General features: G+C 46.8%; 1 protein-coding gene across 1 annotated transcript in view; it reads left to right on the top strand.

Annotated features, from left to right (window-relative positions):
* Positions 1–13905, top strand: part of IL17RE (interleukin 17 receptor E) — a 42803-nt gene extending 28898 nt beyond the window's left edge. The window contains exons 10-16 of the mRNA XM_015421539.1: positions 1380–1427; positions 2933–2978; positions 7507–7661; positions 7763–7831; positions 8037–8088; positions 8891–8998; positions 13196–13905. Of these exons, the coding sequence (XP_015277025.1) occupies positions 1380–1427; positions 2933–2978; positions 7507–7661; positions 7763–7831; positions 8037–8088; positions 8891–8998; positions 13196–13890 (1173 nt within the window). The 3' untranslated portion in view covers positions 13891–13905. The remainder of the gene's footprint in view (positions 1–1379; positions 1428–2932; positions 2979–7506; positions 7662–7762; positions 7832–8036; positions 8089–8890; positions 8999–13195) is intronic.
* Positions 13906–18655: the final 4750 nt, after the last annotated feature.

Here is an 18655-nt window from a genome sequence, read left to right as displayed (position 1 = left end):
GCTTTTACCTCCCTACCCAGGAGAGGGGGGAAAAATCTGCAGCTTGCATGTAGGAAAAAGATGTGAGAGAGGAAGTCAATAAATAGAATCATGGAATCATAGAGTTGGAAGGGACCTCCACGGTCATCTAGTCCAACCCCCTGCACAATGCAGGAAATTCACACCTATTCCCCCCACACACACACACCCCAGTGATCCCTGCTCCATGCTCAGAAGATGGCAACCTCCCCAACGCCCCCTCCAGGATCCCTGGCAAAACTGGCCTGGAGAAAAATTGCTTCCTGACCCCGAAGTGGCAACCAGCATTTCCCTGGGCGTGTAAGAAAGGGCCACAAGAACTAAGCACTGAGGCAACCCTTCCTGCCCTCCCTCTCATGATCTGCCTAAGTTCACAGAATCAGCATTGCTGTCAGATGGCCATCTGTTTGAAAACCTCCAAAGAAGGAGAGCCCACCACCTCCTAAGGAAGCCTGTTCCACTGAGGAACTGCTCTGTCAGGAAGTTCTTCCTAATGTTTAGTCAAAAACTCTTTTGATTTAATTTTTGTCCGGTGGTTCTGGTCCAGCCCTCTGTTCCTAAGCTGTTCTCCCCTGTTTAACTGCAGACCCTGCGGCAACATTCTAGTTTCACTGTTTAGGTTTTATTAGTGTTATGGGAACCTTTAGAAAGTATGAAATCGATTAACAAATGGTATATATCACTGTGGGGAAAATAGTTGTGGAAATTTTGTCTTTAGCCTCTTGTTAAGGAAGCCCATCCCTGAATCGGGGACAGGTGAAAGGAAGAACAGGGTCATTAAGGGGAAATAATTACATTGTAAAGCAGGGGTCCCCAAGTTTGTCAAGCTTGTGAGCATTACTAGGATTTTGGGAAGAGGCAGAGGATACTACTACCGCCAAATGTCTGCCACGGGGGCTGGGGCCAATTAAAAAGTTGGGAAGTTTGAACTTCAAAGTCGAGCATACTCCTATGCAACCCTGCCAGCGGTCCTCCAGGCCTCCAAATGAGTGCTCCCTGCCTATGGAAAGTTGATGCCTCTGCAGCTCTTTTGAAGAGAAGATAGTGAGGACTGGCTCTTTCCTTTGGGAAAGAGGTGCGTCAGGATCAAATGGCTCAGGATTAGGGGTATGTGAGTATGTGTTCCTTTTTAAGGAAGGAATTCACCCTGGCGAATTCAACCTGTTCCCTGTCCATTAGCTTCTCTCTCAGAAAGAACAAAAGAGGAGACAAAGGTCTTCCGTTAGGAATGGATGTTCATGTGAACATGGTATCTGCTTTATACTGTGGGCAAATGTGGCAGTAGTAGACCTTTGGGCCTGAGGGAGTTGAACTGGGAGGGAAGACATAGCCAGACATGCTCTTTCTTCTTCTTGGCCTAGATCTACACCCTGGAGGAAGTGGACGTGCACCCCCGGCTATGCTTCAAGGTGAGACACCCCCTCCCCCCTATCACTGTCACTGCACAGTCGCCCAGGAGCTGCTTCACCTCTTAGGAGATGGTCTGATCACTCCCAAAACTCCTGGGGAGATCTCCCAGAATTATAGCTGATCTCCAGACAGCAGAGATCAGTTCCCCTGGGGAACGTGTCTGATCTGGGGGCTGGACTCTGTGGCATTATACTCTGCTGAGGTCTCTGCCCGCTTCAAATCCTGCCCTTGCCCGGCTTCTCCCCCAGTCTCCATGAATTTCCCAGCCCAGAGTTGGAAACCCTCTATCACAAGCTCAGGAGAGCAACTGGCTTCCATTCCACTCTCATCCCAGTAACAGGTAGAGAGCATTGGGGTTCATTTGTTTATTTACAACATTTATATCCCACCTTTCTGGCCAGTCAGGACCACCAAGGTGGCTAACCATTGAAAACAGAGCATATAAAAAGTACATCGTGAAACGAATTAAACTCCAAACTTATGAGTGTGCATGCGTGTGTGCACACACACACACAGAGCACAAATTAAAACAAGGCGGGAAATAGGGACCATTGAAGGAACACCAGACGAAACAAAAAGGTCTTCACCAGCTGGCGGAAGACTGTGATAGAGGCGACAGAAAAAAGATTCACGGAAAGGGAGTTCCATAATTTTGGCTCTAAGGGATGTCTCTGATTTATATGTCTGAACTTCCCCTATTGGAATCTGGCCTGGGCTGAACTGAACCAAACCTGAGGAAGGCTTCTTAGTCCATGCTGTTCCTCATATGCTCCAGAGGGGGCGCTTGACAACAATCTTCAAAAGCACGAAGGGCTCTCCCAACAAGGATGGAGACTCTGCATGGGTGTTGCCCTGTTAGTTGCTCCATATGAGAAAAAATAGGTTTCCCCACCCAAGGTTTGGATTGGACCGTTGGAGGTACTGTCCAGCTGCAAAAGGGTTGGGAGTACTAGAATGGGTCTTCAGGACCATTATGAGATCTCCATTGCTGGTGGTCTTTAAGAGCAGGTTGGCCAAATGTTGGCTTGTGTTAGTTTAAGGGGATCCAGGCGACAGGAGAAGTAGCTAGATGATCAGTCGTATTCCTGTTTCTGTAGATGGTCCGTCCCTGGAGGAGAAGAGGGCAGGTTTTTATTTCTCAGATACGATGCTTCAGGAAGGCAGAGAGCTGGACTTGCTGGTCCACAGGGTTGCCATCCTCCAGGCAGGACCTGAGGATCCCCTGGAATTCTGGCCGATCTCAAGACTACAGAGATCAGTTCCCCTGGAGGAAATTAAGACTCTGGAGGGTGGACCCTGTGGCATTACACTTTGCTGAGGTCCATCCCTTCCCCAAAGCCTGCCCTTCCCAGGCTCTACCCTACACTTCCAGGAATCTCCCAACTCAGAGTTGGCAACCCTGCCAGCGGTCCTCCAGGCCTCTTTTAGCTGATGAGATTCTGTGAAGTGTAAAGTGCAGGATTTCCACAGGACTCTGCCGCTGACTTTGCTCTTTCCTCTTTAGTTTTCTTACAGTAACAGCAGCCATGTTGCGTGCCCACGCCGGACAGGTGAGTCTGCCTTAAGACCCAGCACAAACATTGGTTTTCTACCATGGAATAGTAAGGAGACTGTGGAGAGAGGGATTGAGTTCTGAATATTGAACCAGTCATTGAGTAGCTCTGGGAATTGCACTCATAGGTCGAATCTGCATTTGTCTATCCCACCGGTGTCCCAATCTTCTGACTCCGCCTTCAAAAAAGCTGTCTACATTTGGTTTCGTTTTCACACCTCAACAGCGCTAGCATACTTTTGCACGTCCACATATGTTTATCACCTCCTTGTGGTGGCTCCACTGTCATTGCGCCTCCCCACTGCTTTTAAAGAATCTTCTCCAAACAACGTTCAAACAAGCATAGAGAAAGACGGTATCACAGCAGCACGAAACTGATTTAAAAATGCAAATGCAGATTCGACCATAGTGTGAGCACTGGACCTAAAGAGGTGCCCATCTCTGGTACTCTTTTTCCTTCAGGAGAAGTCCCACCTGCTGATTCTCACTGGCACAATATTCCCTTTGAAGGCTAGATATTGGCAATCCCAAATTTCTCTTCACTGAATCCCTGGCTTTGCCTCCGGACTAATCCCAAACATTGTGCCATAGCATCGAGGCCAACACTTGCTGCAAGAAGAAAGACCCTCTTGGAGCACCATCTTTCCACATCAGTTATGGAACCTCTGTGGCTCCTATAACTGAACAACCCATTGCCATGCTACCTGCAGCGGACTGGATTATTTATTTTAGTTCTTTAATTGAATTTCTAGCCCACCCTTCCCTGCACAGCAGGGTTCAGCGTGGGTTACAACAGTAAATATACACAATAAGATAAATCAATTAAAAAACAATCCACACAATATTTTTAAAAAAACCTATACAGCAGCAAATAGTACATAAGATGGCAATCAAGGAGAGTTAGCACGTGGCCCCCAGAAAACTTTCAGGGCTTTTTTTTGTAGAAAAAGACCAGCAGGAACTCGTTAGCATAATAGGCCACACCCAACAGCAGAAACATATTAGCATATTAGGCCACACCCCTGACAGCACAGCTCATTAGCTTATTAGGCCGCACCCCCATGTTACCAGAAGTGTGGACATCCAGCCACACCAACCTTTTGCTTTTTATTCTGTTTACCTTGTTTGTTGTCAAAACCCAGGGCTTTTTTTGTAGCAGGAACTCCTTTGCATGTTAGGCCATACACCACTGTAGCCAATCCTAATGAGTTTCTGCTGTTGGGTGTGGCCTATTATGTTAATGAGTTCCTGCTGGGCGTGGCCAACTCGGGAGCCAGCCGGAACTCCGTTCCTGTGTGTTCCTGCCCAAAAATAGCCCTGGATGAAGCCGTGTATTGGACAGGTAACAGAGGGCAATGAATAGACAGCACTGCATACATGGCACAAAAGTGGGGCAGGAAAGGCTGATTGAGTTGGATCTTTGTCACCTCAGCCATAGGCCTGGCGGAACATCTCTGTTTTACAGGCCTTGTGGAATGGCAACAAATCCCACAGGGCCCCGCTCTCATTTGGGAGAGTGTTCTACCAGGCTGGAGCAAGAGCTGAAAAGGCTCCAGCTCTGGTCAAGACTAAGTGTATCTCCTTTGGACTGGGGACCACCACCAGCAGATGTTGATCTGTGAAGCATAAAGCTCTATGCGGGACATATGGAGAAAGACAGTCCTGCAGATATGTTGGTCCCAGACCGCACAGGGCTTTAAAGGTTAATTACCTTTTGTCCATGACTATCCCTCATCTATGGTTTGCACTTGCTGGTTCCCTTTGCAGTTGCCAAAAGTGACTAAGAGTGCTTTTCCATACATACTTTTGCTTTTAGCAACCAGATACCAGTCATTCAGTATATTTATGTAACATATACTGAATGACTGGTATCTGATTGCTAAAAGCAAAATTATGTGGTCAGCCTAGTGCTGCAATTGTGCCAGGAAAAACAGCACAGAGAACACTGGAAGTGACAGCAACATTGTGTACTATAAAGGAGGGAAGAAATAATGGAATCGCCCCTGCTACGCTGACGTTGTAGAAAAGAGCAAGAGTCCAGTAGCACCTTAAAGAGTAACAAAATTTGTGGCAGGGGATGAGCTTTCATGCAGCTTCCCTTTGGTACAGTGCTGCGGCTCATTGGCAGAGCATCTGCTTGGCATGCAGAAGGTCCCAGGTTCAATCTCCAGTTAAAAGGATCTGGCAGTAGGTGAGGGGAAAGACCTCTGCCTGAGACCCTGGAAAGCTGCTGAAGAGTTGACAGTACTGACCTTGATGGGCCAAGGGTCTGATTAAGTATAAGGCAGTTTTCATGTGTTCATGAGTCACTGCTCACTTCTTCAGTGACTCACAAAAGCTCATACCCTGCAACAAATTTTATTAGTCCTTAAGGTGCTAATGGACTCTTGCTCTTTTCTACTGCTACAGACAGACTAACACCAATGTTCCCTCTAAACTGTGGAGTCTTGTGAGCAAAAATTCTAGTGTGTGAGCTACTGGTATTGAAGTTGTGAGCAAGCAATTTGGATACTGCATAAATTAGTTTGCTCTGGAGCCATCCTTCCTGAGCTGAGACTAAAATGTGTGAACTGGAGGCTTAAAAACTGTGAGCTAGCTCACACTAATTCAGCTTAGAGGGAACACTGACTAACACGGCTACTCATCTTGATCTGTGCTAATGTTGTTTCACAGAGGACGTGTGCTGTAGGACATTTGGCAGCTAACCCAGATGGTAACATAATCACCCCCACAACTTAACTACTATAAATCATGAACTGCCGAAGGCAAAGAGTTTCTTTCTGTTTGTGGACACTTTAAAGCAAGACAAATAATATTGTCCACAGGGGTGTTTTGTTTAATGACAATACGAGGGTTTGTTCTGCAGAGTTTAAAGTTAAAGCCTTCGTTTAGTTTCTGCCAGTACTTAAGAACATAAGAACATAAGAGATGCCAATGTTGGATCAGGCCAAAGGCCCATCCAGTCCAACACTCTGTATCCCACAGTGGCCAGAAATACCAGTGCCATCAGGAGGTCCACCAGTGGGGCCAGGACATTAGAAGCCCTCCCACTGTTGACCCCCCCCAAGCACCAAGATGACAGAGCATCACTTGCCCCAGAGTCCCTATCTATACCTTGTGGCTAATAGCCACTGATGGACCTCTGCTCCATATGCTTATCTAAACTACTTCATAGCTGTTATTCTTAAGACCTGCATTTGCATTCGTAATGCCAAAACCAGACTGCACCCCTGAAACCACAGAAGTGCCGGCTACTCATACACGCCTTGGTTCTGCTGCACAGATGCTGAACTTTCCCTAGGAATCCCTAGGTATGGTTTAGAAGAAAGGAATCCTTTAAAAGAAAATGAGAACTGTACATAATTCTCTGCTGTGTAAGATGATAGGTTGGATTTGAAGTACTGTGACTGGTGCAGGATTCACCAAAGGAGTCTTTGCCCCTTCCCACTGTGGGACTCCTGTACCCAAACACCACTCCTGAGGAGCGAGGGCCTCTCAGGAATGGTGCTGGTTGCAGTGCAAGCAACTGCATCAATGCATCGTTTGCTAGTGAGCTCAGGAGTGATACAGAGATAGAAGAAGTAGTCAATCAGTCAATCAATTTATTTTGTTTAGCCATAGGCCGTCACAAAGTTACAGAAACCACAGCTGAATAAAATACAGATTATACAAACAGTACAAATTTACAGATACACAAAGAGAATTCCACTAAAACAAAAGTTAGTTAGTAGCAAAATTCAATATATTGACAACAGGTTCAAGTAGCATTCTCTTTCTTTGCAGTGTTAGACCTTGTCTTCATAGCACCGACGGCAAAAAGTGAGACTCTGTATGTAACATGCACATTGGTATCAGAGAGCAAAAATATGATTTTCTCAGTGTCTGTATAGAAGCTGGATAAAATTCCTGCCAAAAACTTAGACCTAAGGTCAGAATATAAAGGGCAGAAGAGGATATAATGAGGTAAATCCTCTAATGTGTGAGATCCACAGATACAGACTGTTTGGGCCATTGGAATTTAAGAATAATGACCAGACAATAATGCCGAGGGCATAGATTGAAATTGCAATAAAGTAAAGGACGCTCTAAGATTATGGTTAGAGATGTTAACAAGATAGGGAGTTCGAAAGTGGTCGCATTTTATAAATTTGAACCATGGTACTTCTTTTGAGTTTAAAATTAGAGATTGATCAAACAATGCATCGGAGTTAAAAATCCAATCCATAAGTTGGGGGGATAGAACAAGTGGGTATTGGCCTTGAGTCTTTTTGCGAAAGGCAGACTCTATAAATGCTAAAAAAATATATTAAGTTTGTATTTGGTATAAGCCACTTTGAACATAGCTGAAAGTGTGTGTGTGGGGGGGGATATACAAATAATACGGGATGCGTAAGGATATCGGCCACAGAGGTTACATCGTTCTTGTGTGTGCGTTTTAAAGAAAGCTTTCCCTTTGCCACTAGCAGAGATGTGATTAGTGGGAGTCATTCAGCCACCTTTCATCTCTTTCTGCTTTTCCCTTCTAGACCCTGCCTGGAATGTATCTCTCAGTGTCAACTTCCTGCAGATCCACTTACATCTCCACTCCCGTGTACCAGCATCCTTCAGTTCAGCCTTATGTCAGCAGCAGCCACCTCTGGGCCAGTGTGTGCCAGAACCACCAGTCTATACCATCACCCATGTATGTGGCTACTAGAGAAGAGAGGGGAGAAGTAGCTGGGAGGGGTGTGGACACTGAAGATAACATGAGATTGACATATTATTGTTATTGATATTTTGCAGCCAGAGGGACAGGGCCCATGGGATTTGGACCTTATCCTGCCTTGGCGGATCTCAAGGAGCTGTGTACTGGTAAGGATCAGCCCCAGCCTCTGTATTCGATACATAATTCTCCAAGAAGAGAACCAAGTGAGCAGGTTGAGCTGCTTGCAGATTCCCAGAGACCACTTTCATTAGACAACTACTTAACAATAGCCAGACTAAAGCAAACTCTTGCCAGATCCAGGTTGCGTGTCTCTGTTTCCGATATGAAAACCCTCTTTTCTTGATTTGGCAGGTCTGGCGTTCTGATGTGCGCTTCTCTGGCAAACAGCTTCTGTGCCCAGATAGTAAGTTACAGTGCCATGGTAAATTGGGAACATGACGGCTATAAGGGACAGGTCCTGGTTTTAAGAGAGAGAGTAGCAGTTTGTGTCACGTCCTGCATAGCAGAGATGGGGCATCGGTGGGTTCTCTTTGGTGTGTTTCTATGTGGAGAAAGAGCAAGGCATTTTCTGGAAGGGTTGGGGAGCAGTGTTGGATCTTGTTGGAAAAGGTCAGAGTGAAGTTTTGCTCAGGAGGGTGGGAGACATTCCAGACCTCTTCTATGGAGGCAAAGCCTATTTCACATTCTTTTATGCCAAGATGAGGAGCTGTTCAATGAAGGGGGGGGGAATCAGGACCCTCCCAGGGAAAGCAGAATGGAACTTCCAGAGAAGGTTGATCTGGCGCTAGGTTTCCCACGAGGGCTGCCAACTTCAGCTTGGAAAATTCTTGGAAATTTGGAGGCAGTGCCTGTGGAGAGCAGAGTTTGGGGAGGGCTGGGAGCTCAGCAGTGACAGTGATTTCCTCCTGGGGAACTGATCTCTGTAGTCGGAAGATGACTTCTGGGAGAACTCTACTCCCCAGCTGGTGGTTGGCAACCCGAGGTTCCATCATAGGGTTGATTATAAGAGATGGGCAGCATACAAACACATGTATATGCCCCCATTGGGGAGAAGAGACAGCATAAAGACTTTTCAGCTGGAGGATGGGTGATAAGTCAAGAAAGCACACACAATTTTTTTTCGAAATGGACAAGTAGCAGAAACGGCTTTTGGGGGTGTGGAGTTTGCACACCCTCTTTCTAATCTCCGTCTCCTTCTCTGCCAGTTTCTCGCAAGCATTGGGGACTACTTGCGTTTGGATTGGGACTAGGACTGGGATTGCTGGTGGGCGTCATCCTGCTGATTCGCTGGGGCTTGCACGGGTTCCATAGAGGTGAGGAGCATTGGTGGGACTGAAGGATGTTGTGTTTGGGGTAGATGTGAGATTCAGGGATCTGTACGACCGGTGTGGAAAGCCAGATGGCACAGAAAAGGGCAACTAAAATTAGCAAGAAGATGGAACATCTTTGCCATCTGTTCACCAATCAAATCTATTGTGGTGCAAAGTGAAAATATCAGTCTGGGGGATCACTACAGGAAGAACAATCTGGCAAATCCAAGGTGAGTTAGAGGAAAGAGACCATAAGAGCCTCGAGCTTCAAGAAGTCAAGAGGGTGCGTTCAGACACGCCGTTTCAGCCGGCATATACTGTACCGGTTGGAACCGGTGCAATTTATGCCGGCTGAAACGCGATCACACTCACCTCCTGTCTGCGGATCCCATCGCTGTATGCCCGTCCACACACAGCGGGCATCGGCGTTCTTTGTTGTTGTTTTTTTAAACTCAGTTTGAGCATGCGCATAGGCAGCCATCCACAGAATGGCGATCTTCGCGCATGCGCAAAAAAACCCGTCTTACATTTAAACTTTAAAGGTAAGGACTTACCTTTAAAGTTTAAAGAGCAAAGTAGCCTCCCTGAGGTCCCAGGCGCCTCCGAAACGCTAAACTAAGACCCTTTTCTTTTCTTTTTTTTAAACAAACGCCAGGGCGAAGCTTCGCCCAAGCACATATCGCCAACCTTTAAAAAAAAAAAATGGCGGGCGAAAATCAGAAGCCTCAGGCTTCCGAACGGAAGTTGTTTCTCAACGGTGGAGAGCGATCAGACGGCGAGTACAGCAATTACAACCGTTGTACTCAGGATACCACCACTTGGGGACCTAGTGGCAGAGTAGAACGGTTTAAAGGGCTTTGCAACGGTTAGGGACGGAAGGCAGATGTTCTACGCGTGAACGCTGGTAAGTACACTGATTGCAACCAGCACCTATTGCAAACGCCGCGTCTGAACGCACCCAAGAGAGTGGCAAAGTGGCAAATCTGGGGGCTAAGGCATGGGCACCCTTGGGAAGAGCAGTTAGGAGGTATGGTGTTTAAGCAATCATTTGCCTGGGAAGTATTGCCTGGGAAGAAGGAATAAAAGGCCTTGCCCCAAAGTGGGAGGTGGTTCACTCTTCGGAAGCAGAGCTAGTCAGAAGTTGCTACAGATGGAGGGATCCCCTCATCCAGAAAAGGGTGAGTCAGCTTTAGGCCAAACACCTAGAGAAGGCTAGGTACACTATAGTCAGATGCACTGGGGTTTCTTATTTTGCTGGTTTGTCTACCTTTACGGTGCTCAATTTTCCTATATGTTATTAAATTACAGTTTTGTTAAATCCTTCTAATAAAAATAGTTTGTTACTCTGCCTGAGTCCTCACACCTCATTCGGTCACGTGTACCTATTGGCAAAGGAGTGTATAAAGGGGTAGGGTGGGTGCTGTGGGCCCTCCCAAGGATACCCATACCATTGTGGTGGCCACCATTAGAGAACCTTGCTAGCCACTGCCCACAACACCAGCATACATAGCTCTACCATCCTCCATTTTATCTCGACAACAGTCTTGTAAGGCATAATAGCTGACAAACCCTGATGATTCTATATTTTCCCCCTACCCCTTCTTCCCTTCTGTATCCCACCTTTCTTAGAGAAAATTTAAAAAAAAAATTGAAAAAAACAATCTTGTAAGGCAGATTAGGCTAAAACAGATTGACCGGCCAGTCAATTTCATGGCATAGTGTTGGGTTGCCAGGTCTGGGTTGGAAAATACCTGGAGACTTTGGGGGTGGATCCAGGAGAGGGTGGGGTTTGGGGAGGGGAGGGGCCTCAGCATGGTACAATGCCATAGAGTCCCCCCTTCAAAGCAGCTGTTTTCTCCAGGGGAGCTGATCTCTGTCAGCTGGAGATGAGTTGTAAGAGCAGGAGATCCTCCCCAGGTCCCACCTGGAGGCTGGCAAGCATAGTGGGAATCTAAACCTGGGTCTACCAGCTCTGAAGTCTACATCACCATGACTCCTTGCGAAAGAGTGAGGTTGCACTTTAATTTTATATAGGGAAACACATAGGAAGAATTTCCTTTATTTCTCAGCCCACCTTTTCTATGAAGCCTCAGTATATGTTATTAAATTTGCATATATACATCCCATATCTTTTACTTTGTTTATTGTTATTCTGTTCCAACATGTATATGTCAGCTCCTTGGGTGCATTGGTGGTGCTTTAAAATATACAATAGTGATAGTTCTTCACTGGTTGCCCATTCTCATAAATGTGTGCCTGTGTGATGAAATAGTGAGAAATCTTCTCTGTTGAAAATTAAACCGCACCAGGAGTGTATTCATGGTACTAGAATTTGAGTTGAGGCTGCAGGCAGCTCAGTAGCTTTGCATGTAGAAGTCTACAAGTTCAGTCCCTGGCATCTCTAGTTCAAAGGACAATATTGATCTTGATGAACCTGTGTTCTGCCTCAATATAACAGGGTTGCCAACTTTGGGTTGAAAATATCTGGAGATTTTGGGGGTGGAACCTGGAGAGGGAAGGGACCTCAGCCGGGTATAATGCCATAGATTTCATCCACCATGTCAGCCATTTTCTCCAGGGGGAACTGATCTTGGTTTTCTGGAGATGAATTGTAATAGCAGGAGATCTCCAGGTGCCACCTGGAGGTTGGGGCCAAAAATGAGAGATCATGAGAGGAAGTGGAATTCCAAAAACAACATCCGTGACAAAAATAACGAAGAGTCAATAAAGATAGTTGCAAAAATGTTTACTGTGGTAATATCTGTAGAAAATTTTCTTCTATTATCACTCACACGCTAACGAATACTGCGCAATGAACAATTTGTTTCACAATATTTGCTTTATCTGTGTAGCAATCCCAGTTCTTATCAATTACTACTTATCAACTCTTTTTTTAAAATATTTTTTTTATTTTGAAATATAATAGTAAACATATAAAACATTCAACATTAAAATACCATAGTATGAGAAACAACTTTAAAACATCTCTAAGCAAATATTTGTCAGGTTACATACGGTGGAAAACTTCATAGTACTTAGGAGGAACTGTATAATTAGAAGTCTCAGCATTGAAAACATATTCAAGAAAAGGAAACCATTTCATATGTAGATTCGATTTCTTAGAATGGACATTTACTGGGGCTATAACATCCGAGATTTTGTCCATGATATAGAAGTCCCATATTTTTAGATGCCAAGAGGACAATAGCAATTTGTTAGGGGACTTCCAGCAGCTGGCTTTAACCACTTTAGCTGCAGTTAAACAAAACCGACATAAGTTCCTGGCGGATTTTAGGGATATGGGGATCATTCCAAAGATCTAACAATATAAGTTCAGGTTGCAAAGGTATCAAATAACCAGTGATCATTTTTATAGACAATATCACCTTAGACCAAAACCTCTGAACATAAATGCATGACCACCAGCAAAGATAGAAAGTACCTTGCTCACCACAAGAGCGCCAACAAAGTGGGGAGTACGAAGGGGACATTTTATCAACTCTTGAAGGAAACATTCCATGTTGACTCTCTAATAACAGAACCCAAGGGGTAGTAAGTAGTAATTGATAATAATTGGGATTACTACACGCTCAGATAAAGCAAATATTGTGAAACAAATTGTTCATTGCGCAGTATTTGTTAGCGTGTGAGTGATAATAGAAAATTTTCTACAGAAATTACTACAGTAAACGTTTTTGCAACTTATCTTTATTGACTCTTCATTATTTTTGTCACGGGTGTTATTTTTGGAATTCCGCCACCTGGAGGTTGGCAACTCTAGGCAGCTTTGTGTGTTCAGTTTCTCATTTATGTATTGAAAGTATTTGTAACCCATGCACCCGGGAGGTCCCAAGGCCTCGTTTCCTGCAAAAGGTGATTGATAACAACGTTGCCAATATTGTGGATTCAGGTGGGTAGCTGAGTTAGTCTGAAGTAATCGAGCAAAATTCGACCAGTATGGACTGGTAACTTCCATTTCAATGCAGCTGAAGAAGTGTACATGAAAACTTATACCTTGAACAAAACTTTGTTGGTCTTAAAGTTGCCACTGGACTTGGATTTTGTTCTGTTGCCATTATTGGTTTCTGATAGGATCGGGTGGAAAGTTTGACAGGCAACAGAGAGGCGTGTTCTTGATGCTGAGGGAAGATGCAGTCCCATACCGGTCAAATGCAAACACTGTCTCCTTTCTTTCCCCAGATACCCTTGGCAGAGGCCACTCCCGTCCCATCCTGTTGATATATTCCCCTGATTCGGAGGAGCACAAGCAGTTGGTGTGCGCCTTTGCTGCGCTGCTGCACTCAGCGCTGTGCTGCCCTGTGCTGCTGGACCTCTGGGAACTGGGCCACGTAGGGCGGCTGGGCATCTTGCCCTGGATGTACGCCCAGCGAGAACATGTCAGCCAGGAGCAGGGGCAAGTGCTGGTCCTGTGGAGTGCCGGCAGCGCTCATGCCTACGGACTGTGGCAAGGGAAAGCAAGAGCTGCCCCCCGGCTGGCCCCGGAGCCTCACGACCTGTTTGGGGCAGCCATGGCCTGTTTGCAAGGCGAACTGCGGGGCACGTCAGGAGCTGCCCGACAAAGCGACTGGGTCATAGCCTATTTCAGCAAGCTGTGCGGACGACGGGACATTCCCCAGGCCCTGCGCTATCTTCCCCGCTACCGCCTGCCTCAGGAACTGCCTGGCCTAGTGAGGGTACTGCAGGGCCCTTCCAGTTCCACTCCCAGCTGGTTCCATGCCAGTGCCAAGTCCTTAGTGCACCGCCTACTCAGGGCTGAGAAGAAGAAAGGCCCGCGAAGCTGGCCCCATCAGCCCCGGAGGAAAGCCACAGACAGGCGCGCAGGCTCTCTCTTCCCTCTTGCTCGTCCCAAAGTGCGCATGCCAAACTGCACTTGAGTGATTGCTAAGAGACATACATCTACGGAATGAGCACGGGTGGTTCAGTGGACCTGCCTCACGAGTTGTGTGTGAGTGGCAGGACCTGGGAACAAAGCGGGCCTCAGAAAGGTCTGCTCCATTCTAGAACCTAAAGTCTTGTAGCCTGCTAAAGGGCTGTAGCCTGCTGCTCCCAAGGAGAAGGGCCAACTCAGCCTGGTATGGTAAGGTAAGGAGAGGCTGCCTTGCATGCCAGCTGGTCCTGCCCTCGCATGGTGGCCATGGCAACTGTTGTCATGCCGATGACAGAGCACTGTAAGTGGATGCTAGTAACAGAAAGGCTGAAGGAAAGGTTGGAAAGCTGGTTGTGCAGAAAGAGGGACTGTGCAATATTTGTATCGTATGTACGTGGTAAGCATGTACAAAGATTGTAGGTGGCTGTGTTGGCTCACAGAAAAGTTCCCAAAAGAAAAGGAACACAATGTGTTGCTATTAGGAGTCTAGTGGCACTTTAAAGGCTAACAAGAGGTATTCCAGCATAAGGTATCGTGAACCAGACCACATCACATAATGATGGGCGAGCTTTCTAGTTCCCCAGAACTCTTTGGGTAGGGTGTTCAGCACAATGCGACAAATGCACTGGGGGAGAGGAGATAAAAAGGTGTTTCAAGACACGATGGAAAAGCTGCAGTCTGCCGCATGTGGAGTCTGGAATGGAATGCACTCTGAATTGTATTATGTGGGGTTCAGTGCAAAAGATATTTCAGGATGCACCAAGGCCATTGTGACATAGATGCCAGCAAAACGGCCATATTCTCTTTGAGACTATAAAATGTAGGAGTTGATCAGATGTCCTTCCAGCCCATGTGTAATTCCTGCAAGTGGTTTCCCAATTCGAGCTCTCTACGAAGGCCTGTTGTTAGGGGTGAGAGAGGGCAGAAGGTAATGCCAATCACACTGAGCCCACCTACCCTTTCCACTGCCAAGAACCATGGGAATTTGCCCACAACTTGATAGCTTAATGGGAGAGGCTGAGACTGTACATTGTTCTCTGACACATTCCACAAGTCATAAATCTCTTTGAGAGCTCCCGTTCAGCTAGAAACAAAGCTAGGAGTGTGGCAAAAGGGGGGGGTGTCTTCATTTTACTGTGTGCGTTCCAGATGTCAGGGCTGGCTCTCATTTGGGTCCTACATCTATTCTTGTGTGTGTGATTTTTTGTGTGCAGAATAGGGTAATAAAATGATGTTTTTTTTAAAAAAGGTAAAGGTCATGCTTAGTTTATTTACGGTGCCACTCGACTTTCAAAGGGTGAATTGTTTCACTTTTCTTTTTTTGCACTGTTCAATGTATGCGGAACCTCTTCTATTACCTGGTTTGGGGAGAGTGGCTGCCTTTTATATAAACAAGCCTCTCAGCCTCTTGCCTTTGAAGATAAGAGAACTTCACAGACCTTGTTTGCTAAAAAGGCTGCGGGATGAAAGGGTTCCTGTAGGCCCCTCCCAGACAGCTTCCAGATGGTTTCTCTTATTAATATTATTGTGATTCACCTATGCCACTTCTGTGTGTCTTAAACTGGAAGGAGAGCCAGTTTGGTGTAGGGATTAGGAGCACAGACTCTAATCTGGGAGGTCTGGGTTTGATTCCCCACTTTACACATGCAGCTGCTGGTGTGACCTTGGGCCAGTCACAAGTTCTTTCAGGGCTGTTATCTCAAGGGCAGTTCTCAAGAGAGCTATCTCAGCCCCGCCTACTACCTCACAGGGTGTCTGTTGTGGAGGGGGGAGGGAAAGGGATTGTAAACTGCTCTGAGACTCCTTCAGGTACTGAGGGGCGGGGTATAAATCCAATCTTTTCTTCTTATTCCATATACCATGAAAGACATGGGAAGTACCAAGGATTACCAACTCCAGGTTAGGAAATTACTGGAGCTTTGGGGGTGGAGCCTGTGGTGGAGGGTAGAGTTTGGGGGAGGGTTGCCAGTTCCGGGTTGGGGCTTGGGGAGAGTGGGGTTTGAGGAGCGGAGGGACCTCAGTGAGGCACAATGCCATAGGCTCCACACACACTCAAGCGGCCATTTTCTCCAGGAAAAGTGATCTCCATCCTCTGGAGGTAATTTGTAATTCTGGAAGATCTCCAAGCCTCACCTGGAAATTGGCCACCCTAATTTGGGGAGGGACCTCAGTGTGGTATAATGCCAGAAAAAGTCCACCCTTCAAAGCAGCCATGTTCTCCAGGGGAACCGATCTCTGTAGGCTGGAGATCAGTTGTATACTCAGGAAATCTCCAAGCGCCATCTGGAGATTGGCAACCCTTGTGCTATTATATCCCTCCCGGTGTCTCCATGACTGTGACTCAGTCCCATATTACATTTTTGTACTCTTGAGCAACATGGGTGGGGCATTTACTTGACACGCACTATGTTCCATTCCTAAGCATATTTTCTAGGAAGTAAAGCACCATTTGTTTCTGTGGAATTATTGTGCAAATGTACTTAGCCGGTTCCAGTAGCTGGGACACATCAAGGTGAGTCCTGTGTTACAGGAGAAGAGCGGGATATAAATATGCTAAAATATATGAACACAGCTCACCTGGCTAACCAGAGGTCCAGTTAGGTCAAGTGTTTTTGCTACCTGTCTTGAACAGCAGAGGGGGGGGGGAGAGATCATGCATATTGAAATGTTGCCAGCTCCAGGTTGGGTAATACCTGGAGATTTGGGAGATGAAGCCTGAGGAGGATGGGGATTTGGGGAGGGGAGGGACCTCAGCACCTTCCAAAGCAGCTGTTTTCTGGAGGTGAATGAGATTGCTGAGCAGTCGGGTTAGAACAACAGATAAAAGGAAGTACTTCTTCCCCCAAAGAGTGATTAACACATGGAATTCACTGCCACAGGAGGTGGCAGCGGCTACAAGCATGGACGGCTTCAAGAGGGAATTAGGTAAACATATGGAGCGGAGGTCCATCAGTAGCTGTTAGCCACAAGGTATAGATAGGAACTCTCAGTATGAGCAGGGGTCATTTCCTGCGGGAGCGCACAGGAGCGGAGCTCCGGCAGTAAGGAGCCCAGGGGGTGGGCACATGCAACAAGCCCCACCCCCTGCTCTCAGCAGCCCTCAGATGGGCCACAAGGAGCAAGAAGCAGCCAGGTAAGTTGCAGAGCCTCCCGCCCCCGCGGCCCACCTCCAGGTACAAGCTCTCCCTCCTCTGTGACGGTGGATCTGCACGTTCTCCCCCCCCCCAATAGCTAGGAATCCAAGAGTCCAGTGGAGGCTGAGCAGTGGGTTTTGCCTTCTGACACACCTCCGGTGATGTCAGGGGGTGTGGCATATGCAAATAGGTTATGGTAATGAGTTATGCTAATGAGCTCTGGCACCTCTTTTTCTACGAAATGACCCCTGAGTATGAGGAAAATGATGCTCTGTCTTCTTGGTGCTTGGGAAGGGGGTCAACAGTGGGAGGGCTTCTAGTGTCCTGGCCCCACTGATGGACTTCCTGATGGCACCTGGTATTTTTGGCCACTGTGTGACAGAGTGTTGGACTGGATGGGCCACTGGCCTGATCCAGCGTTGGCTTCTCTTTATGTTCTTACTAGAAATAAGGCCCGTTGTGGTAATAAATACAACGGGAGCTAGAAAGAGGCTCTGGGAGAGTGCTCTGGCTTTGGGCAAACAGTGTCAGTCTGCTTTTAAAACATGAACCTGGGACCTGCACACCACCAGAATACAGCAGGTTCCATATGCAACTGACATTCCAACTGCCTTGGGGGGGGGAGTTTGAGGTGTGGAATGGAGTGAAGTCCAATCAGCTTCCATATGCAAAAGACCAGGTTGTCGCAGCAGTTGTGGTGTGGGCGGGACCCGGGCTTTGCCTTCTGATTGGTGGCGATATATGCTGAGGAGCAGTGCTATCAGCCATACACTAAGGGAGTGCATTTTAGAATTAGAACTTTGGCACCCACTATTCAATTATATATAAGGAGAGATCTGTTGCTTGAAGATCCCAGAAGATCTCCAGCCACCACCTGGAGGTTGGCAGTCCTCTGGTGGTCTGCATTTGGCTAAATGGGCCACAAGCTGCCCAGACCAAGTTACGTCTTTAAAAATGGCACTGAGAGGAGCAGTCCCCATCTCTTCCCTCTCCTGCTGCCACTGTTCTGTTCCCTCCATTTTATCCAGCTCACAATAAGAGGGTTCCAAGTTCAACCCCACTCCAAAATTCTAAACCCTTCTGAGATTCAAATATGGGAGTCCAGTGGATAAAATGTATGGTATTCCCTTCCCAGAACAGACACCCTATGAGGTGGGTATGGCTGAGAGAGCTCTTTTGAGAACTTCTCATGAGAGAACAGCTCTGAATGAACTTGTAACTGACCCAAGGTCACACTGGCAGCTGCATGTGGAGGAGTGGGGAATCAAACCCAGTTTTCCCAAATTAGAGTCCACGCTCCTAACCACTACACAAACTGTGCTGCATGTGTACATTTCTGTGACTACATGGATGTAAATCTGCTCAGAGGGCTTATCATTTTGTTTACCTTGTTTATACCCTGCCTTCCTCTGCATTGGGACCCAAAGCAGCTTCCATCATTCTCCTCTCCTCCATGTTATCCTCACAGCCACCCTGTGAGGTAGGTTAGGCTGAGAGGGTGTGACTGGCCAGCCAGCTTCCTGGGCAAATTGAATATTTGACCCTGGGTCTCCCAGGTCCTAGGCTGACATTCTAACCACAACACCATCTTCCAGTGAGAAATCCAGGGTAGCAGGAGAATGGTGTAGTATTCTGCAA

Source organism: Gekko japonicus, unplaced genomic scaffold (assembly GCF_001447785.1).
Source record: "Gekko japonicus isolate JY-2015 unplaced genomic scaffold, Gekko_japonicus_V1.1 scaffold1237, whole genome shotgun sequence".
NCBI classification, from domain to species: Eukaryota; Metazoa; Chordata; class Lepidosauria; order Squamata; family Gekkonidae; genus Gekko; species Gekko japonicus.
Note: the sequence above shows the minus strand (reverse complement) of the source record. Positions and strands in the feature narration are given on the sequence as shown.